The following is a 24,262-nucleotide window of genomic DNA, read 5'->3' as shown; positions in this document are numbered from 1 at the left end:
GAAGAACAGAGCGTATTTACTGAGGACTTAGAAATGTAGTGAGTTTTAAAGTGGCAGAAGTAATTTTGTTCTGGTTGCCCTAGTTCATCTAAAAAGATTAATTTTAGTTAATTTAGGACTCCATCTGATTTTCCAAATGCAATAAATCATTAGCATAACTATTTGAAGCACTTCTTTCTTTTGATTAATATTCCAGTGGAGATTAATAATTTTCTACCCTAAGAGTAGAAATAAAAAGGATATTTTATCAGCACATTGCACCTGTCACATATCACATCTTGAATAATTCATGCCCACTGTTGTTGCCAAGCAAAACTTAAGCAAAGTTTTAGATTTTGAAACTAAATTTTTGAATCATAATTATTTAATAAATGTTTGTGAAAACCAGCTGTTCACTTTTAAAAACCCTAAAAGAAGCCATATGAGAAGGGCTAATGAAATCAACACAACTACAATGTCCTGCTTATAAATAACATATCATGTTATTAATAGAAAAGCACGCAAAGATACCACAGCTGTGCGATTATGAAGACAACATGTTTGACTCACTGTGGTTGCCCTTTAAAAGTGCTTCCCACAAATGAGCTCAGAAGAGACAAAAGCAGGGGGTAGCAGTTGGCCTCTGATACATACATGGTGGTGTCAAAAAGGATTATTGCATCAAAACAATTTTATTGGTTCTCTGAAGGCATGTGATATTCAAAATTAGGAAAGGTTTAAGTCGTCATTAAGATTTTTCCATGAGATGTGAGATGTGACGATAACATGGATTAAGAACAGCTAGGGGCACCTGGGTGGCTCAGTGGGTTAAGCACCTGACTTCAGCTCAGGTCATGATCTCAGGGATGGAGCCCTGTGTCGGGCTCCCCTCTCAGCGGGGAGTCTGCTTGTCCCTCTGCCCCTCCCCCTGCTCGTGCGCTCTCGTGATCTCTCTTGCAAATAACTAAATAAAATCTTCAAAAAAAAAATCTCTTTAAGAACAGCTAATATTGCTATGTTTGGATATATCTCACTTCCCCTTTCCCTTTCAAATAGGCACGTTATGATTACATATGTTATTGTCTAGCCTCCACCCAAACCATGTCCCTCCTCCACCATCTGTAGCCTCAACTCTACCCAAAAGAGGATGTTTTCTCTTAAGAGTCCATAACTTCTCCCAAGGCTGTAATTTTGGATGATATTTTACTTTCTATTTGGGTAGAACCAGAGAATAAAAATTCCTAGAAAAGTTAAAAGGAATTAGTAGGAATAGAATAAACAGAAGGAGTTAATTTCTAAGGAGAACATCTATTTCTAATTTGCAGAAGTATTTTATTTTGTAGATTTTTAATATGAGTATTGTAGAAGAGATTATCATCTCTTAATTCTCAAAGAATTCATGAAACACCTATTTTATGTTGCTGCTGTTTAGTAGAAGGAGATTCCAATGTGTTAATCATGGATGAAAACAGATCCAGACACACTGTAGGAAAATCAAATCATCTCAGAGTTTAAATCCGCCCCCCAACGAAAATGTCATACAATCGGCCTACAGTTTTGATTTTCAAAATCATTGTTCATTACGTCTCATTCATGCCTGTGAGACTCTTGTTTGCTATTCAAACAAATGTCAGCTGAGTTTATTTGAAAACTGGAATAAATTGCAGCACTTTAGGTCATTAACTGCAATCAGGCATTTTGCAACTGACTGTCTATTCAGTGACTACAAATCTTTAAACAGGATTTGGTGTGCTCCCATACCTCTTAATTTCCATCTTTGAAATATGAAATGTAATAAAGAAGCAGAAAAGAGAGATATACATATGTATTTGTGTGTGTGTGTGTGTGTGTGTGTAGAGAGAGAGAGAGAATACATGTATAGGATATATACATATATATTTTATATATATATATGTCTTTTAAAAATAATTATTTAAACAGCTCTTAACGCTTTTGGCATCATTCTGGAGTTGGCCTAAAGCACTGAATCTTGAAATGTTTAGACTTGATATTTGTAACTTGTGAGTTTCTTTTTATGGAAAGTATCTTATGCTTCTTCCTATAATATTCGTAAAATCTATGGCTAAATCAAGCTAGCATCCATATATTTGGTTACCTTAACTATCAAACTGGAATTCCCAGATATTCCATTCTTCTTTTCTAAAGGACTAAGCCTCCAATCTGAAGGAAATTATGCTAAAGGAAGGACGATACCTTTAGATTTGTTTTTAAAATTTCTTTTCAGAGAGACACATAGATCAATGGAATAGAATAGAGAACTGAGAAAGACCAACCCAAGTACAGCTACCTGATTTTTGAAAAAGAACAAAAGCTGTTTAGTGGGAAAAGAATTGTCTTTTTGTCAATGGTACTGGAACAATTAGAGATCTATAGGTAAAAATATTGATACCTCATAGTGTCTACAAAATTAATTCAAAATAAATCATAAATCTAAATGTAAAACATAAAGGTATACAAATTTGAGAGAAAAATATAGGCAAAAATCCTAGGAGGACTTAGGACCTAGATGATGAATTTTTAGACATGATGTCAAAAGCACAAACCATAAAAGAAAATATTCATAAATTGGACTTCACCAAAATTAAAACCTTTGTGCTGTGAAAGATCCTGTTAAGAGGATAAGGACAAGCTATAGACAAGGATAAAATATTTGCAAACCATATATTTGACAAAAATATTATATATAAAAGATACAAAGAAGTCCCAAATTTCAACAGTATGAAAACAAATTAATTAGAAAAATGGGCAAAAGCACAGTCTGGAAGTGACACACATAATTTCTGCTCACATTCCTTGTCCAGAACTAGTCAATAGTCATATGGTCTCACCCGGTCAAAAGGGAGCCAGGTAGTGATAACCTAGGTAGAGAGGGACAACTAGTTGATGAACAGTACTAATGACCATCACATGATTTATGAAGTATTATGGCCCTATCAAAGCCTGAATATCATTAAGAATCACTAATATGAAAAATTCCCAACAGTATACACAAAAGTATTCTATAAAATTGCCAGCATTGAAGAAATATTGTCAGTGATTTGGGGCTTAAATGTAAGTTTTTTCAACCTTCAAGTGTCTTATAAACTCATGATAGGTATTGGTATTCCCTGTTTGTCAGCTGTTGGCAGGCATACATATTCTTCCCTATTGGTTTCCTTTTCATTTCCTGACAACTTTTTGTTTCCTGAACAGTGAGGATGGATACAGTTTTCTTTATCTTTCTTGGAACTTTGCACATTAATCATTTCTGATTAATCCTTTTGGTTAGTTATTTCTGGCTGATCCACTGCTTCCCTAACTAGTTACTACTGGAGTTAGATCATTTGATTACATACAACAATAATATAATATTTTATAGAGAACTTGAGTGGTATTGCATAGAGAGAGGAAGTTAGAGCAAGAATGACAAAGGAGAGGAGAAATGAGGAAAATGGTGGATGGAATGGGAGGAAAAGCAATTTAGGCTTTATTTAGGGTTCATTAAAAATGGTGGAATTAAACTGGTCATCTATTAGGATTAGAGAACAAGTCTCTAAAATAATAAGAGATTTAGTGCTTGTGCCAGAGCAGTGGAATCACTGGTTTCTTTTTATTCCTTCCATTTATCTTAGTTAAACTCAGATATTATTATTCATTTCACTCTAAGAAGACAGTGGTCTCCCATTTGGCATCTTGACATCAAGGCTCTTCTGTTCTCCATCCGGGCAGCAAGGCCCAGGGATTGGAGGCTAAGCTCCATTCTCATAGGATTCTGTAGTCCCTAGGAAATGACTGCAATCACTAGATTTCATCCAAACAGGCCTAATGAGTATTTTTCTTATAGAATAGGCCCCAAATTATACTAGCCTTCCTATCAAATGGAAAAATTACCAAGAGACTTAAATATTCCATTTTGAGACCTCCCACTGAAGAAATATGAGTATTCTTTCATTTTCTTTTGCATCTTTTCCAATTGCCATTTTTCTTCTATGAAGTATATTCTATTAAATCTACAGCAGATTCATTGTGACCACTGAATAAACATTTATATTAAGATAAATCACAGACCTGTACCCCTGCAACAAATAATATATGTTAATAAAAAATTTAAAAAATATTTTTTCAGAGCTCAACAAACTAATAAAAATAACATTTGAGTTTTTCTTTGTCTTCTATACAACTTCCAATGATGAAAAGAATGCTTGTTAAATGGAATTAAAATGAAATAAACCAAATGATTTGGGCTAGTTTTTACTTCCAAACCCACAAAACCAAGAAGCAATGTGACTATCTTTCTGTTTCTACTTTTTATTCTTGGGACAAAGGATCATTCATCTACAATATACTATTCAATGTGCTGATAATGTTTATTTGTGTAGGTGGTTGAAGTTTGAAGAAGATGTGGAAGATGGAGGAGAAAGGTGGAGCAAACCCTATGTGGCTACTCTTTCCTTGCACAGCTTGTTTGAGCTGAGAAGTTGTATTCTGAATGGAACTGTGTTGCTGGACATGCATGCCAACACTTTAGAAGAAATTGCAGGTATATCTTTTTTTTCCCTTAGTCTATTTCACTCATATGGGCATAGCTGATTTCTGTTATTCCCTTTTCCTTATAATTCTCTATATGTGTACCTTTGGAAAATTAATTCTATGATCAGCATATGAGACCTTAAAAATAACTTTCTCCTACTCCCTTATTTAAGATAAAAGAAGTTGAATCTCAGAGAAATGTGGTCCACCTTGTCAGTGGCAAGTCTAGAACAAGAACCTAGATATCCTGACTCCCACTTAATATATATTGTTTTCTCATGGAACACTACATCAAAAACTAAGGATGTACTGTATGGTGACTAACATAACATAATAAAAAATAATATATATTGTTTTTCACTACCATGCTTAATTAAGCTGTCACCACTAGGAAATTGAAGGAAAAGAACCCATAAAGCTAGAGATAGATTTTTTCAATATTCAAATGCATGAAATAATCAGATAAAAAATCAGTAGATAGGGAAAATGTTAATGTAGAATAGAACAGAATATCTATGGCCATTTGTTTTAAACCGGAATAAAACTCATGAATTCCAGAGGATGCCAAGCAATGCAGTTGAGATTAATTTGTTATTTAATATTATGACTAGCCCCTGGGATGAAAGATTTGTATTAGAAGCCTATTATGTCTATATAACACAAGCAGTTATGTTTAGGAAGCATCTTACTGTTACTCTAGAAATAGAGGAAAGAACTCCTGTATCTTTCGATCTGGAAGACAAACACATTTTAGTAAAAACAAAATAACACAAAAAGAATTTTGAAAGAATATAAATAAAATAGTTAATGGAGATTTAAAAAATAAAAATAAAGCAAGGACTCAGGAGGTTTTAAAAAAATTTTTAGTTTGGAAAAAAGAAATAAAAGCAGTTCCATGTAGAAATTATTTGTAAAGTAGAGGACTTAAAGGAAACTTTAATGTCTAAATTATATTGTAGAGATGGGAAATTTTTTGATTCTGTAAGTGAAAGAATATTATACAAAAAAAATAGACATAATTTAATCTTCAGAATAGTCTCATGAAATAAGTGTCATTCCCATTTTCAATAAGAAAATAGAAATTCTGAGACTTTCAGGGCCCTTGTTCCATCTAAAGGCCTCTGACTGTAAGCTGTGTGTTCCTTATATTACACTACAACCACTGTCTAAAGAAAGAGAATGGCTTGAAGTGGATGTTGCCCACATTTTAATGATAGTTTAATTACTTTAAAAATTATTTATTTGGTTATTGGAGCTGATAGGCATGCGTACATTGCAATATGTGTGGAAAGAAAGTAAGTATGGAAAGATATCTTGGCCTACAATATTAAGCAAAAACAAAATCAAAACAGAAAAAAATGGGTTAGATAAGCCTTCTTTTCCTTCTTTCTAGAGTTTCATGCTACACCTATAAAGAGCTTTCCCTTTAAAATACATAACTAGAAAAAATAAAATAAAATACATAACTAGAGCCAAAAAGACTATATAAGTTAAATACAGTATATTTTTCAGAAAAACACAGGATACAGTGATGGATAACAGTAAATCAAGACTTTGAGAAATTGGTTAACTTAGGAATTAGTAAATTTCTTGTGAATGCTGGAATAATAGCTACCCAACTTAATTTATTAGCTTTACATTATGGGGTCCTGCGGATAGCCCATAAACATTTTTTATGTTTTAATTAGGAACCAAATGACATTTTCATTAGTACTTTGCAATTTAGGAAGCTCTTTTTAGTAATTCCCTGCTATCTTTTTGATATTCAGAACAAAATTGGGGCTTACTATTATGATTGTTTATCCTTCATAAATGAAGAAACAGATTCAGAAGGTTAAATGTCTTGCCCAAAATAAGGAGTTTATTTATGTCAGTGAAAACGGATTAATCCAAATGATTTTTGGATTGGCTATATCTAATGAGACGGTCAGATTCTTCAACCTGGCAAAATTAACCTCAGAAAACACCCTTCATAGTTTTACCAGGTTTTTAATTTCTTAAAGCATGTAATTTCTAATGCTTTCTTTAGAAATTTACTTCTACCAGGAAATCTCCCATGAATTTGACAGAAACTCTGTTCATCTTATCACCTTAGTTCAGTTTTATTGTCTAAATTTATGTTTCATTTCCCTACTGCTGCCCCCTTCCCCAAGCTCAGTTCTGTGGAATATGGGAGGGTTGTTAGCTGTGTTAATTCTTGCTCTTGAAAGCAAATTGCATTTTCTGAGTCTATCCTCACAAAGGAAAGTAGTTCAATGGAAGTCTTGATACCCCAAATAGCTTTTATTCTTTCTGCTCGTCTAATTAGTCTGTATCTTTATGTCTCCAAAGTAGCTCAACTTGAATGTCCCATTTTTCAGCATAGAGCAGTCTGTAAAATGCCATTCAGAAGATGTCAGTAGTTTAGAGATAATACCACATTAAAAAAATATGATTAAAAATACTTGTTGATCATTATTACCTTAAATTTCTTTTCACGCATTAATGAGAAGAAATTTCCTCTCTTTGAGTAATTGTAATGTGACTTATTTAATACAAAGGTATTTATTTCTGCCCTCAATAAAATCTTATTAAAACATTTTCTCCCTATAGTTTGTAATTATTTTCTTGCTGTTTACTTATTGCTATTTTTACTTTGTGACAATGGAGCGCATTACTGTGTATTAAGTGTACCTTACATTTTTAAGACTTCTAACTTTATATTTTCACATTCATTATATTTTATTATCACGGTAACCTTATGAGATAGGGAGGAGGATATACCCCCTGTTTTATAAACAGATAAACCGAAAGTGATGTATCATAGGTGATACTTGCAGCGATGGGAATAATTTCTTTTATTAACCTATAGTCATAAGTTTTGTTTTATTCTATTTCAAGATAACTTGTGACCATAGTGATTAACAATAGGACCTGGAACTCTTCTTCACCTCTTATTGATCATGTTTTTCTATATGTTAGGCAGTTCCTAACATATTAGTCACTAGTTTCAATTTTCTAAAAGCTAGATATAATATTTATCTTTAAGGGCTCTAAACTCTTAAACTTTGTAAATACGTAAGTTCTGCAGCATTAATATTTTCTAGACATTTTCTAATAGAGAAATATGACCCAGATATTGTTTTAGAATAATCAAGGATTTTTATATCACTGTTCTGATATGTTTTTAATAGAGTCTTAGATAATTCTTTAAAGAGATTTTTGTAGACTTACCAGGAGAAAATCCCATTTGTATCTGGCAGGTCTGTCAAGAATGTCTGGTATAATTAAAGTAGGATTTTCTTTTGGACAAAGTTAATTTAAAAAATGTCTATTTCCCAATGTTTCAGGGAACTCAGAATAAATTTAAACTTCTTCCTTCAAGATATTATTTAACCTTTTCAAATCCGAAATTCTTCAGATATGTTTTCTTACCGTGATTTATCCTGATGGAGATTAATTGTATTTAAAATGCTTCTTAATTATATTTATATAAATTACAGGTGATTTTATTGTCTCTGTCAATCTCTTTGAAATTCACACTGTAAAGATTAGTAATGGAAATATTCTCTCTGTAGTTATATGCTTTAACCCAATTCTGTCAATTGGAGTAAGAAATGAAAACCAAACCAAAGTTAGGACCATGGACAGATTATCAATCATAGCTCTCCACTCATTTAAACAGGTTTTGTTGTTTAAAATATTCTAATGAGGGAAAAAATCGAAGTTTTGCTCCACTGAGTGCAATCCGCAAATTTGGGAGTATGGGAATACTCACTTATTGTTTAACATGTCCATATAATTACATCCTTGTTCTGGAAAGTAAGTATTCTTAGGGTAGTTTACAATGTTACAATTTACAATATACACTCCTGTTAGTGCTGTCAACAAAACTGCTGAATTTAGACCCTTCCTATTTCTCACTCCCAACCCCCACCCCCAGCATCTTTAAAGTTAAGGCAATGGCTTTTTAGGACAAAGAATTTATATGATTATCTTCTAAGAGGCAGAGATTTCTATAGAATCTGTAAAATCTCATGATCTCTGGAGGTTTTCATTCAGTGGTCAGGATGGGTTGATCATGATAAAATAATTGCCTGGTTAGAATGAAAAATAAGGGGCGCCTGGGTGGCTCAGTCGTTAAGCGTCTGCCTTCGGCTCAGGTCACAATCCCAGGGTCCTGGGATCGAGCCCCGCATCGGGCTCCCTGCTCAGTGGGAAGCCTGCTTCTCCCTCTCCCACTCCCCCTGCTTGTGTTCCCTCTCTCGCTGTGTCTCTCTCTGTCAAATAAATAAATAAAATCTTAGAAAAAAAAAAAGAATGAAAAATAATTTTTCGTTTTCTGAGGCTTTTTTACAGAAATGCTACTAGTATTCTTAGAGCTGGCTTAGTGCTAGAAGAGTGTGACCTATTAATCCTTTTTGTTCTTGCTTCTCCTGGTATCACCCAGATCCTGGCATTTTGCTTTGGCAGGCTAGACTCTGTTATTTAGACATCATAGCTGGCTGAGATTGTAGGACTTGATTTGAGGCCCAAAGCCATTATGGTTCATTATCCTTTCCTACTTTTCAAGGTTAATACTAATATATATTATAGTGGTATAGAGAACAATGAAAGTGATTAGTGAATCAGGCTCCCCTTGGTACTTAAATCTCACCTCAGTATAGGTTATATTCTTAAGCAAGATGATTAACTTTTCTAGTTCATTAAGATATATTCGATGCAGTTATACCTCAGAGGAGTTTACTGTGTATTTCTGTGTGGCTGATGAGCAGATGAGCATTTTTTTTTTCTATTTACTTTCTCTTTTGTAACTGTTTCAAATGAAGACCTTAATTCTGAAAGACTGTGAAGCTAGTGACTTATGGGTTTTTGTAGTGCTTAAGCCAGGAAAGACTGTACTTTGGTAAGAACTAAAAATCATAACCATGTACATGGGGTTTTATATGATTCATTTGATTTTGATTAGTATATTGAACTGGGGCTATACATTATGGCTTACAGATGAAGCTGTGGTACAGTGGTACCTTTCTGGTGTTTTAATAACCTACTTTATAACTCCCATTATGAAGTATATGTGATGTATTTTTTAACATTTTATTTTATTATGTTATGTTAATCACCATACATTGCATCATTAGCTTTTGATGTAGTATTCCATGATTCATTGTTTGCATATAACATCCAGTGCTCCATTCAATATGTGCCCTCTTTTATACCCATCACCAGGCTAACCCATCCCCCTACCCCCCTCCCCTCTAGAAACCTCAATTTGTTTCTCAGAGTCCATAGTCTCTCGTGGTTCGTCTCCCCCTCCGATTTCCCCCCCTTCATTTTTCCCTTCCTACTATCTTCTTCTTTTTTTTTAAACATACAATGTATTATTTGTTTCAGAGGTACAGGTCTGTGATTCAACAGCCTTACACAATTCACAGCGCTCACCATAGCACACACCCTCCCCAATGTCTATCACCCAGCCACCCCATCCTTCCCACCCCCCACCACTCCAGCAACCCTCAGTTTGTTTCCTGAGATTAAGAATTCCTCATATCAGTGAGATCATATGATACATGTCTTTCTTTGATTGACTTATTTCACTCAGCATAATGCCCTCCAGTTCCATCCACACAGTTGCAAATGGCAAGATTTCATTCCTGTTGATGGCTGCATAATAGTCCATTGTATATATATACCACATCTTCTTTATCCATTCATCTGTCGATGGACATCTTGGCTCTTTCCATAGTTTGGCTATTGTGGACATTGCTGCTATAAACATCGGGGTGCATGTACCCCTTTTTTATATACATGTTTCCCTCTTAGCAAGGTTTCGGTGTAAAGTCACATATGTTGGCAATTTATCATTTCTTTTATTTCAAATTAATTCAAGGATATTATAACTACTCATCTCCAAAGAAGTGAGGTATAGATTTGAATATTCTATGCTATATATATTTTCAGAATTGAAAGGGACTTTAGAGGTAATTATAGTGAATATTATGGCTGATTCCTGAACATACATTCTACCTCTTTCCATTGTAAACAGCAAAGTAACAGAGCAAAAGTTAGCAAATTATGCTCAACCACCGTCTGATTTTGTCAGGCCTATGAGCTAAGAATGGTTATTGCATTTTACACAATTGAAAAATAATAAAGAGAAGATTAATAATTTGCAACATGAAAATTACATGAAATTCAAATTTCAGTGTCCATAAAAAGGTTTTATTGAAACACAGCCATGCTCATTTGTGTACGTGTTCTTTATGGCTGCTTTCATGCTATAACAGCAGAGTTGAGTAGTAGTTAGAGAGATTGCATGGCTTACAAAGCCTAAAATTTTTATCTGGCCCATTACAGAAAAATTTGTCTACCTGTGGTTTAGAGAACTGATTCCAGAGCAATGGATAGTTCTTGATCAGCCTCGTCCAGTCATAGGGGTGCTGTTTTGTTAGCCAGGGATTGTCTCAGCATGGACAGGGCTATATCAGTTGGATTTAAGAGAATTTTTCCTCCGTAGGAGAAAAAGAACTTCCTTTTAAGAGAAAGTCACAAAAAGTCAAAGAATATATGGATATCAACAAAGATATGTATTTCTTTGCTACTGTTGGCATTTACTTTATGACCATAAGGAAAATTAGCCTTAGGTTAAACTCACACCTAGGAGGTGGAGGGGGAAGCTGACAGAGTTGGAGGAATAGAATTAAATCCAGCCTAACTTTGATTTTCTGTTATCAGAAACAACATAACAATGAAATTCATTGTTTTATAGCTTGATTGGGGTTTCTGGTTTTTTAAATGGAAGTATTATAGCACACATATTAGTTTCAGGTGTACAACATAGTAATTTGACATTTATATACATTTTGAAATAATCACCATGTAAGTCTAGTTACCATCTCTCTGTATATAAAGTTAATACAATATTATCTATGTTCCTTGTGCTAAATATTACATCTCCATGACTTATTTATTTTATAACTGGAAGTTTATATCTCTTGATCTCTTTCACCAATTTTGCCCTCCTGCAACTTGCCTTCTCCTAGGGAACTATCAGTCTGTTCTCTGTATCTATGAGTCTGGTTTTGTTTTGTTTTTTTGTGTTCATTTGTTTTATTTTTTAGATTACACATATAAATGAAATCTTCCAGTATTTGTCTTTCTCTGTCTGACTTATTTCACTTAACATAATACCCTCCAGATTCATCCATTTTGTCACAAATAACAAGAGTTTATTCTTTTTTATGACTAAATAATATTCCATTATTCTAGATATATAGATAGATACCATATCTTCTTTATCCATTCATCTGTCAGTGGACACTTAGGTTGCTTCTGTATCTTGGCTGTTGTAAATTATGCTGCAATAAACATAGGACCGAATATACCTTTCTGAGTTAGTGTTTTCATTTTCTTTAGATATATACCCAGAAGAGGACTTGCTGAACCAAATGGTAGTTTTTTTTAAAATATTTTGAAAAATACTATTTTCCATAGTGGCTGCACCAATTTGCATTCCTACCAACAGTGCACAAGGGTTCCCTTTTTTTCACATCCTTACCAACACTGTTATTACTTGTCTTTTTGATACTAGTCATTCTAACAGATTTGAGGTGATATCTCAGTGTGGTTCTGTTTTGTATTTCCTGATGATTAGTGATGAGCATCTTTTCATTTGCCTGTTAGCCATCCATACGTGTTTGGGAAAATGTCTATTCAGGTCTTTTTTTGCATTTTTTAATTGAATTTTTTGCCTTTTGCTATTGAGTTGTAGGAGTTCCTTATATATTTTGGATATTAGGCCTGTGTCAGATACTTGGTTTGCAAATATTTTCTCTCATTCAGTAGGTTGTCTTTTTGTTTTGTTGATAGTTTCCTTTGCTGTGCAAAAGCTTTTCAGTTTGATGTAGTCCCATTTGTTTATTTTTACTTTTGTTGCCCTTGACTGAGGAGACATAATCTAGAAAAATGTTGCTACATCTAATGTCAAAGAAATTACTGCCTAAGTTGCCTAAGTTTTCTTCTAGAAGTTTTAAGGTTTTAGGTCTTACAGTCAAGTCTTTTGAGCTAATTTTTGTGTATGGTGTAAGATAGTGATCCAGTTTCATTCTTATGCATGTAGTTTTCTCAACACAATTTATTGAAGAGATTATTTTTCCCTATTGTATGTTTTTGTCTCATTTGTTGTAGATTAATTGACCATCTATGCATGGGTTTATTTCTTGGCTCTATTCTGCTACATTGATCTATGTGTCTGTTTTTGTGCCAGTATCATGCTGTTTTGAATAGTATAGCTTTGTAGTATCATTTGAAATCAGGGATGATGATACCTTCAGCTTTATTCTTCTTTCTCAAGATTGCTTTGGCTTTTGGGGTCTTTTGTGGTTCCATACAAATTTTAAAATTAATTGTTTTAGTTCTGTGAGGCCATTTTATTTTGATAGGGATTACATTGAATCTGTAGTTTGCTTTGGGTAGAATGGAAATTTTAACAATATTAATTCTTTCAATTCATGAGCATGGTATAACTTCCCATTTATTTGTGTCTTCTTCTTCTTCTTTTTTTTTCATTAATGTTGTATAGTTTTCAGAGTATAAGTCTGTACCTCCTCAGTTAGATTTATTCCTAAGTATTTTATTCTTTTGGATGCAATTGTGAATGGGATTTTTTAAAAATTTCTTTTTCTGATAGTTTATAGAAATGCAACAGATTGCTGTATCCTGCTACTTTATTGAATTCATTTATTAGTTATAATAGTTTTTGGTGGCATCTTTAGGGTTTTCTACATATAGTTTCATGCCATTCACAAATAGTGACAGTTTTACTTCTTACCAATTTGAATGCCTTTTATTTCTTTTTCTTGCCTAATTGCTATGGCTAGAACTTCCAACACTAGGTTGACTAAGAGTGATGAGAATGAGCCTCCTTGTCCTGTTCCTGATCTTGGAGGAAAAGCTTTCAGCTTTTCACCATTGAGTATGATGTTGGCTATGGGATTGTCATATATGGTCTTTATTATGTCAAAGTACATTTCCTTATACCTACTTTGTTGAGTGTTTTTGTCATAAATCGGTGTTGTATTTTGTCAAATACTTTTTCTGCATCTATTGAGATGATCATATGATTTTTATCTTTCATTTTGCTTATATATATCACTTTGATTGATTTGCAGATGTTCAACCATTCTTTCATTCCTGGAATAAATACCAATATCTTTTAAAGTCATTGGTGTGCCTTCTTATCCATTTCCAGCCTGCCCTATTTTGTAATTATTCTCTGTTTCTTTTCCTTTCTCTTGTTTTTTTTTTTTTCCTTGTGATTTGATGGCTTTCTTTAGTGTTTATATTCCTTTCTCATTATTTTTTGTGTATCTAGTATAGTATAAGTTTTTGGTTTACGATCATGGTGAGATTCATATATAATAACACCTATATGGCAGTCTTTTAAGTTGATAGTCACTTGAGTTTGGCCACCTTCTAAAAGTACTCTATTTATGCTCCTCCCAACCTGTTTTATTATTTTGAGATCATATTTTACATTCTGTGTATTCCTAACCTATTGTAGATAATAGTTGATTTTACTACTTTTGTTTTTTAATCTTCATACTAGCTTTGTGAGTAGTTTATCCACTAGCTTTATGTATATTTATCTTTATTAGTGAGATTTTATTTTATATATTATTTCTGGTTATGGCCTTTACGCTTTAGCTTAAAGAAGTCCCTTTAACAATGCTTCTAAGGTCAGTTTAGTGGTGATGATAAACTCCCTTAGCTTTTGCTTGTCTGAGAAACTCTTTTTTTTTTCCAATTCTGAATTATAACCTTGACAGGTAGAACATTCTTGGTTGAAGTTTTCTCCTTTCTGCATTTTGAATATATCATGCCAGGATCTTCTGGCCTGCAAAGTTTCTGCTGAAAAACCAGCAGATAGTCTTGTGGGGTTTCCCCTTGAATGTAACTAGTTGTTTTTCTCTTGCTGTTTTAGGATTCTCTTTTTATCTTTAGCTTTTGGTGTTTTAATTAAAATGCATTTTGGTGTGGATCCTTTTGGATTAGTCTTATTTCGGACTTTTTGTGTTCCTGGAGTTAGATGTTTGTTTCCTCTCCCAGTTTGGGGAACTTTTCAGCCATTGTCTTTTCAAATAAGTTTTTTTTTTTTTTTTGTCCCTTTTTTTCTCTCTTCTCTTCTGGGACGCCTATAATATGAATGTTAGTATGCTTGCTGTTGTCTCACAGGTCACTTAAGCTATCATTATATTTTAAAATTTCCTTTTTTTCTTTTTGCTGTTTTGTTTCAATGGTTCCCACTATCCTGTCTTCTAGGTCACTGATCTGTTTTTCAGTGTCATCTAGTCTGCTTCTGATTCCCTCTAGTATATTTTTCAGTTCAGTTATTATGTTTTTCAGCTCTGTGAGTTCTATTTAGTACTTTCTTATATTTTCTATCTCTTTGTTGAAGTTCTAGGTGTGTTCACTCATTGTTCTCCTAATTTTGGTGAATATCTTTATGGCCATTAATTGGAACTCTTTATTTAGTAAATTACTTCTCTCTGTTTCATTAAGGTTTTTTTCTAGAGTTTTATCTTGTTACTTTATGGAACATGTGTTCCTCTTTGTCCTCATTTTGCTTGATTTTCTGTGTTTGTTTCTGGAGTTATGTGAAACAGTTATCTCTAGCTGTCTTGAAGGAGCAGTTCTGTGTAGAAGTTGAACCTCGTCATTTAACCTTACCTCAGTTCTTGGTTGACTCTTGAGTTGTCTCTTGGATTGTTTTAGAACATTGTGGTTCAGAAATTCAGCCCCCCTGGCCACCTGAGCCTGCGCTCAAGGGGTATCCCTTGTGTAGGCTGGGTGTGCCCCTTGGCTCTGGTGGTGCTGGATGAGCAGCTGGGGGATGTGGGGGGGGCAGGGCTGCTTACTTCTGCTGTTAGGTCATTAGAGTGAGGGTACAAAAATGGCACCTACCAGTGTTGGTGTCAGTAAGGTAGAGGGAGCCAATAACAGTGGCATCTGCCAGCATACCATCCTGGAAGAGAGTCCCAACAGACTTCTGCCTCTCTGATAGCTTTAAGTTTAGCAAGTAAATCTCCTTCACCTATAATCTAGGCTCTTTTTAAAATGCTACTTTTTATGCTGGGTCCCAAGGAGTGTTGTTCTGCACATAAGCCCTTTAAGAGCAGAATCTTAATTCTCTATGCCCTGTGTTTCCCCTGAACATAATCCCCATTGGTTTTCAAAGCTGGGCATTTGGAGCTTCTTTCTCTGGTGCAGGACCTGAGGGTAGGGGTGCCTTGTGTGGGGTACAAACTTCTTTCCCTTAGTGAGAAGTGATCTATATCTAATTTTCTTTATATCTATAATGAAATGTGTGTGTGTGTGTGTGTGTATACACATACACACATATTTTTTGAGCTCCCTCCTGATTGTGGGTTGCCCCTCTGGGGGTGGGGTTTTTGGTGAGAGCATGTCTCTGCCTCTCCTACCAGTCTTGATGTGGTCCTTTTATCTTTTATTGTGGAGCAGGTGTTCAGCTAGTTCTCAGGTTCTTTTAGGGGCTATTTTTTCCATATGTAGCTCTATATTTTTTTTGTCCATGGGAGGAGGTGAATTCATATCTTCCTGCACCACCGTCTTGAACTACCTCCTCTGAGCTTTTTGTTATTTATAACCCCTACTTTGTCTCCACTTGATATACTGTTATAAAATAAATATGAGTGCATTAAAGCCACCACAAACTCCAAACTAGGGACCCATAACCTACTTAATGGAAATTGCAAAAGAAATCTTATACTGGGAACTATTTACTGAGGGTCTCAATATTCTGATCAGTCCATTAGGTGATTTATGTTCTTAGGACTACAACATATGAGATAGATATTATCTCCATTTTATAAATAAGAACCCTCAGGTTATCCAACTTTACAAGATCACACAGTTAGAATGTGGTACAGTGACCCAAGTCTGTTTCCCCAGTCCTTCCCTTTTATGCTGAAGTAAACATTGTTTGTACGGGAGAATTCTGCTAATATTCAATTTTTTGTTGCACTCAGTGGGACTGTGGAAGGCAATTAATTCACTGTGATATGCCTGCTTTATATAAGGAGTTAGTGCCTCAAAAAATTAGAGTTAATATTTGATCATCTGAGAGCAGATTAATTATACTGAAGTTGTTTTTAAATTATGAATTTAGTTTTTAGAGAAGCTTCAGGCTCACAGAAAAGTTGAGGGGAAGATACAGAGATTTCCTATAAACCCCTGACCCCACACATGCATAGCCTCCCTCATTATCAACATCCCCCTCCAGAATATTATGTTGGTTACAACTGATGAACCTACATTGACACATCACTATCACATAAAGTCCATGGTTAATATTAGGATTCATTCTGAGTGTTATACATTCTATATGGGTTTGGACAAAAGTATGATGACATGTATCCAATATTATGATATCATGAAGAGTATTTTCACTGCCCTAAAAATCCTCCTTTTCATGTATTTCTCTCTTCAAATCCCCTTGTTTTGAAAAAGGAGACTTTTGGATTGGTTAGTGTTCTTTAATATTTTTTATTACATAAAGCTCCTCATGCAAAAAATTAAAATGTTATGAAACTGCATATACCCGTTTTTGACTTTCAAAAATGGCAGTTTTATATGGTTCAATCTAATTCTAAGGCAAAACTTTAGTTTCTCTTTACTCCTACTCCTACCCATTCTTACACAATTTGGTGTGTATCATTACAGTGTTCTTTCTCTGTATGTGTGTATATGCCATAAATGGAATCATACAATATAAATTCTTTTGCAACTTTGATTATTTCTTTAAAAACAGAATTGACTATGTTTTTTAAATTAAAAAAATTTAAAATTATTATTAAAGTATAAAAAATTATTGAAGTATAATTGGCATATAATGTATTACTTTCATGTGTACAACTTATTGATTCAGCAATTCTATACATTACTCAATGTTCACCCCAATAAGTGCAGTCATTATCTGTTCCCATACAATGTTATTACAATTTAATGATTATATTCCCTACATTGTACCTTTCATCTTCATGACTTATTTACTTTTTAAATAGAAGTTTGTACCTCTTAATTTCCTTTATCTATTTCATTCATCTCTCTACCTACCTCCCAGCTGGCAACCAGCAGTTTGTACTCTATATTTAAGGGTCTATTTGTTTGGGAGGAGGAGCAAGATGGAGGAGGAGGAGGAGACCTAAATTTCATCTGGTCCCAGGAATTCAGCTAGATAGGGATCAAACCATTCTGAACACCTACGAACTCAACAGGAGATCGAAGAAAAGAATAGCAGCAACTCTGAGCAGAAAAGCAACCACTTTCTGGAAGAGTCCTATTCTATCCCTTCATAGTACTTAACCTTATTTTTGGTATATATATATATACCAAAAATGGTATATATATATATAAAGAGAGTTGTTCTCTCTTTAAAATTTTGGGATACAGTTTCTTCTAACAGACCAACATATATCCTAAATCTCTAGTGTATGGCTTTGTTCTAGTCTCCTGCCTGATCACATTCTCTCCCCCCTTTTTTTAATTCCTCTTCTTTCTTTTTTAAACCAACTTCTTATCTTATCAATTCCTTTTATAAAATCTTTTATAATTTTCATCCTTACAGTCATTCCATCTCTTCATCGTATTTACCCTTATTTTTGTACATATATAAGTTTGTCTTTCCTTAAAGTTTTGGGAGGCACTTTCTTCTAACAGACCAAAATACGCCCAAAATCTAGTGTGTGGCATTGATCTCTGCACCAGCTTGATCATATTTGATCATATTCTCTTTTTGTTTTTTGTTTTTTTTTTATCTTTTTCTTTTCTTTTGTTTTTCTTTTTTCTTTCTTTCCCTTTCTTTTCCCCTGGTTTCAGGTCTCTTCCCATTTGTTTAGTGTCTATTTTTCTGGGGTCGTTGTTACACTCTTAGCATTTTGTTCTCTCATTCATCTATTCTCCTCTGGACAAAATGATAAGACGGAAAACATCACCTCAAAAAAAAAGAACAAGAGGCAGTACCGACTGCCAGGGACCTAATCAATATGGACATTAATAAGATGTCAGAACTAGAGTTCAGAATGATGATTTTAAGGATACTAACTGGGCTTGAAAAAAGCATGGAAGATATTAGAGAAACCCTTTCTGGAGAAATAAAAGAACTAAAATCTAGCCAAGTCGAAATCAAAAAGGCTATTAATGAAGTGCAATAAAAAATGGAGGCTCTAACTGCTAGGATAAATGAGGCAGAAGAGAGAATTAGTGATATAGAAGACCAAATGATGGAAAATAAAGAAGCTGAGAAAAAGATAAACAACTACTGGATCACAAGAGCAGAATTCCAGAGATAAGTGATAACATAAGACAAAACAATATTAGAATAATTGGGATCCCAGAAGAAGAAGAAAGAGAGAGAGGGGCAGAAGGTATATTAGAGCAAATTATAGCAGAGAACTTCCTTAATTTGGGGAAGGAAACAGGCATCAAAATCCAGGAGGCACAGAGAACCCCTCTCAAAATCAATAAAAATAGGTCAACACCCTGACATCTAATAGTAAAACTTACAAGTCTCAGAGACAAGAGAAAATCCTGAGAGCAGCTCGGGAGAAGAGATCTGTAATCTACAATGGTAGAAACATTAGATTGGCAGCAGACCTATCCACAGAGACCTGGCAGGCCAGAAAGGACTGGCATGATATCTTCAGAGCACTAAATGAGAAAAATATGCAGCCAAGAATACTATATCCAGCTAGGCTGTCATTGAAAATAGAAGGAGAGATAAAAAGCTTCCAGGACAAACAAAAACTAAAGGAATTTGCAAACACCAAACCAACCCTACAAGAAATATTGAAAGGGGTCCTCTAAGCAAAGAGAGAGCCTAAAAGTAACATAGACCAGAAAGGAACACAGACAATATACAGTAACAGTCACTTTACAGGCAATACAATGGCACTAAATTCATATCTTTCAATAATTACCCTGAATGTAAATGGGCTAAATGCCCCAATCAAAAGACACAGGCTATCAGATTGGATAAAAAAATAAGACCCATCAATATGCTGTCTTCAAGAGACTCATTTTAGACCCACAGACACCTCCAGATTGAAAGTGAGGGTGTAGAAAACCATTTACCATGCTAATGGACACCAAAAGAAAGCTGGGGTGGAAATCCTTATATCAGACAAATTAGATTTTAAACCAAAGACTAAAATGAGATGAGGAAGGAAACTATATCATACTTAAAGGGTCTATCCAATAAGAAGATCTAACAATTATAAATACCTGTGCCCCTAACATGGAAGCAGCCAATTATATAAGCCAATTAATAACAAAAGCAAAGAAACACATCAACAACAATACAATAATAGTAGGGGACTTTAACACCGCCCTCACTGAAATGACAGATCATCTAAGCAAAAGATCAACAAGGAAATAAAGACTTTAAATGACACACTGGACCAAATGGACTTCACAGATATATTCAGAACATTCCATCCCAAAGCAACATAATATACGTTCTTCTCTAGTGCCCATGGAACATTTTCCAGAATAGATCACATCCTAGGTCACAAATCAGGTCTCAACCAATTTCAAAAGTTTGGGATCATTCCCTGCATATATTCAGACCACAATGCTTTGAAACTAGAACTCAGTCACAAGAGGAAAGTCGGAAAGAACTCAAATACATGGAGGCTAAAGAGCATCCTACTAAAGAATGAATGGGTCAACCAGGAAATTAAAGAAGAATTAAAAAAATTCATGGAAACAAATGAAGATGAAAACACAACTGTTCAAAATCTTTAGGATGCAGCAAAGGCAGTCCTAAATGGAAAGTGTATAGCAATACAAGCCTTTCTCAAGAAACCTTTCTCAAGAAAGGTCTCAAATACACAACCTAACCCTACACCTAAAGGAGCTGGGGAAAGAACAGCAAATAAAGGCCAAACCCAGCAGAAGAAGAGAAATAATAAAGATCAGAGCAGAAATCAATGAAATAGAAACCAAAAGAACAGTAGAACAGATCAACGAAACTAGGAGCTGGTTTTTGAAAGAATTAACAAGATTGATAAACCCCTGGCCAGACTTATCAAAAAGAAAAGAGAAATGACCCAAATAAATAAAATCATGAATGAAAGAGGAGAGATCACAACCAACACCAAAGAAATACAAACAATTCTAAGAACATATTATGAGCAACTATATGCCAGCAAATTAGATAATCTGGAAGAAATGGATGCATTCCTAGAGATGTAAAAACTACCAAAACTGAACCAGGAAGAAATAGAAAACCTGAACAGACCTATAACCACTAAGGAAATTGAAGCAGTCATCAAAAATCTCCCAAGAAACAAGAGCCCAGGGCCAGATGGCTTCCCAGGGGAATTCTACCAAACATTTAAAGAAGAATTAATACCTATTCTTCTGAAACTGTTCCAAAAAATAGAAATGGAAAGAAAACTTCCAAACTCGTTTTATGAGGCCACCATTACCTTGATCCCAAAACCAGACAAAGACCCCATCAAAAAGGAGAATTACAGACCAATATCCTTGATGAACATGGATGCAAAAATTCTCACCAAAATACTAGCCAGTAGGATCCAACAGTACATTAAAAGGATTATTCATCATGACCAAGTGGGATTTATCCCTGGGCTACAAGGTTGGTTCAACATCTGCAAATCAATCAATGTGATACAATACATTAATCAAAGAAAGAACAAGAACCATATGATCCTCTCAATAGATGCAGAAAAGCATTTGACAAAGTACAACATCCTTTCCTTATCAAAACTCTTCAGAGTATAGGGATAGATAGTACATACCTCAATATCATAAAAGCCATCTATGAAAAACCCACAGTGAATATCATTCTCAATGGGGAAAAACTGAGAGCTTTCCCCCTAAGGTCAGGAAAACCTCAGGGATGTCCACTATCACCACTACTAGTCAACATAGTACTAGAAGTCCTAGCCCCAGCAGACAACAAAAAGAAACAAAATGCATCCAAATCGGCAAAGAAGAAGTCAAACTCTCACTCTTTGCAGATGATATGATACTTTATGTGGAAAACCCAAAAGACTCCACCCCAAAACTGCTACAACTCATACAGGAATTCAGTAAAGTGGCAGGATATAAAATCAATGCACAGAAATCAGTGGCATTCCTATACACCAACAACAAGACAGAAGAAAGAGAAATTAAGGAGTCGATCCCATTTACAATTGCACCCAAAACCATAAGATACCTAGGAATAAATCTAACCAAAGAGGCAAAGAATCTGTACTCAGAAAACTATAAAATACTCATGAAAGAAATTGAGGAAGACACAAAGAAATGGAAAAACATTCCATGCTCATGGATTGGAAGAACAAATATTGTGAAGATGTCAATGTTACCTAGAGCAATCTACACATTTAAAGCAATCCCTATCAAAATACAATCAACTTTTTTCAAAGAAATGGAACAAATAATCCTAAAAGTTGTATGGAACCAGAAAAGACCCCGAATAGCCAGAGAAATGTTGAAAAAGAAAAGCAAAGCTGGCGGCATCATAATTCCGGACTTCCAGCTCTATTACAAAGCTGTCATCATCAAGACAGTATGGTACTGGCACAAAAACATAGATCAATGGAACAGAATAGAGGGCCCAGAAATCGACCCTGAACTCTATGGTCAACTAATCTTCAACGAAGCAGGAAGGAACGTCCAATGGAAAAAAGTCTCTTCAACGAATGGTGTTCGGAAAATTGGACAGCCACATGAAAAAGAATGAAACTGGACCATTTCCTTACACAAAAATAGACTCAAAATGGTTGAAAGACCTAAATGCGAGAAAGGAGTCAATCAAAATCCTAAAGGAGAACACAGGCAGCAACCTCTTCGACCTCAGCCGCAGCAACTTCTTCCTGGAAACATTGCCAAAGGCAAGGGAAGCAAGGGCAAAAATGAACTATTGGGACTTCATCAGGATGAAAAGCTTTTGTATAGCAAAAGAAACAGTCAACAAAACCAAAAGGTAACTGACAGAATACGAGAAGATATTTGCAAATGACATATCAGATAAAGGGCTAGTATCCAAAATCTATAAGGAACTTATCAAACTCAACACCCAAAGAACAAATGATCCAATCAAGAAATGGGCAGAAGACATGAACAGACATTTTTCCAAAGAAGACATCCAAATGGCCACAGACACATGAAAAAGTGCTCCACATCACTCGGCATCAGGGAAATCCAAATCAAAACCTCAATGAGATACCACCTCACACCAGTCAGAATGGCTAAAATAAATGACAGATGTTGGCGGGGATGTGGAGAAAGGGGAACCCTCCTACACTGTTGGTGGGAATGCAAGCTGGTACAGCCACTCTGGAAAACAGTATGGAGGTTCCTCAAAAAGATGAAGAGAGAGCTACCATACGACCCAGCAATTGCACTACTGGGTATTTACCCCAAAGATACAAATGTAGGGATCTGAAGGGGTACGTGCACCCCAATGTTTATAGCAGCAATGTCCACAATAGCCAAATTATGGAAAGAGCCAAGATGTCCATCGACAGATGAATGGATAAGAAGATGTGGTATATATATACAATGGAATATTATGCAGCCACCAAAAGGAATGAAATCTTGCCATTTGCAATGACATGGATGGAACTGGAGGGTATTATGCCGAGTGAAATAAGTCAATCAGAGGGAGACATGTATATGATCTCACTGATACGAGGAATTCTTAATCTCAGGAAACAACCTGAGGGTTGCTGGAGTGGTGGGGGGGTGGGAGGGATGAGGTGGCTGGGTGATAGACATTGGGGAGGGTATGTGCTATGGTGAGCACTGTGAATTGTGTAAGACTGTTGAATCACAGACCTGTACCTCTGAAACAAATAATACGTTATATGTTAAAAAAAAAAAAAAGAAATAAGATAGCAGGAAGGGAAAAATGAAGGGGGGGGATATCAGAGGGGGAGACGAACCATGAGAGACTATGGACTCTGAGAAACAAACTGAGGGTTCTAGAGGGGAGGGGGGTGGAGGGATGGGTTAGCCTGGTGATGGGTATTAAAGAGGGCACATATTGAATAGAGCACTGGGTGTTATACGCAAAGAATAAATCATGGAACACTACATCAGAAACTAATGATGTAATGTATGGTGATTAATATAACATAATAAAATAAAATTAAAAAAAGAAAATATTAAAAAAAGTCTGTTTGTTCATTTCTTTTGGTTTTTAGATTTCACATGTAAGTGAAATCATATGGTGTCCAGCTTTGTCTGACTTATTTCACTTAGCATAATATCCTCTAGGTCCATCCATGTTATCACAGATGTCAAGCTCTCCTTTTTCATTGCTAATATTCCATTATATATAAATGTGTGTGTATATATATATATATCTTTATCCATTCATCTATTAATGGACACTTGGGTTGCTTCTATATCTTGCTTATTATAAATTATGTTGCAATAAGCTTGGGGAAGCATTTATCTTTTTTTTTTTAAGATTTTATTTATTTGTCAGAGAGAGAGAGAGAGCACACAAGCAGGGGGAGCAGCAGGCAGAAGGAGAAGCAGGCTCCCTGCTGAGCAAGGAGCCCGATGCAGGACTCGATCCCAGGACCCTGGGATCATGACCTGAGCCAAAGACAGACACTTAACTGACTGAGCCACCCAGGAATCCCAGCATTTATCTTTTTAAATTAATGTTTACATTTTCTTTGGGTAAATACCAATTAGTGGACTTACTGAATCA

At 35.0% G+C, this 24,262-nt stretch overlaps 1 protein-coding gene across 3 annotated transcripts in view; it reads left to right on the top strand.

Annotated features, from left to right (window-relative positions):
• The window catches only part of SLC4A10 (solute carrier family 4 member 10), a 223,040-nt gene that overhangs the window by 82,365 nt on the left and 116,413 nt on the right, over nucleotides 1-24,262 (top strand). For all 3 annotated transcript variants that reach the window (XM_035007903.1, XM_035007904.1, XM_035007905.1), the window contains one exon: nucleotides 4,359-4,519. In XM_035007903.1, the coding sequence (XP_034863794.1) occupies nucleotides 4,359-4,519 (161 nt within the window). The remainder of the gene's footprint in view (nucleotides 1-4,358; nucleotides 4,520-24,262) is intronic.

This window comes from Mirounga leonina, unplaced genomic scaffold, assembly GCF_011800145.1.
Source record: "Mirounga leonina isolate KUSES-001 unplaced genomic scaffold, KU_Mleo_1.0 Mir_151, whole genome shotgun sequence".
In the NCBI taxonomy this organism is placed as follows: Eukaryota; Metazoa; Chordata; class Mammalia; order Carnivora; family Phocidae; genus Mirounga; species Mirounga leonina.
The sequence above is the reverse complement of the archived record's forward strand: the minus strand, read 5'-3'. Positions and strand labels throughout refer to the sequence as shown.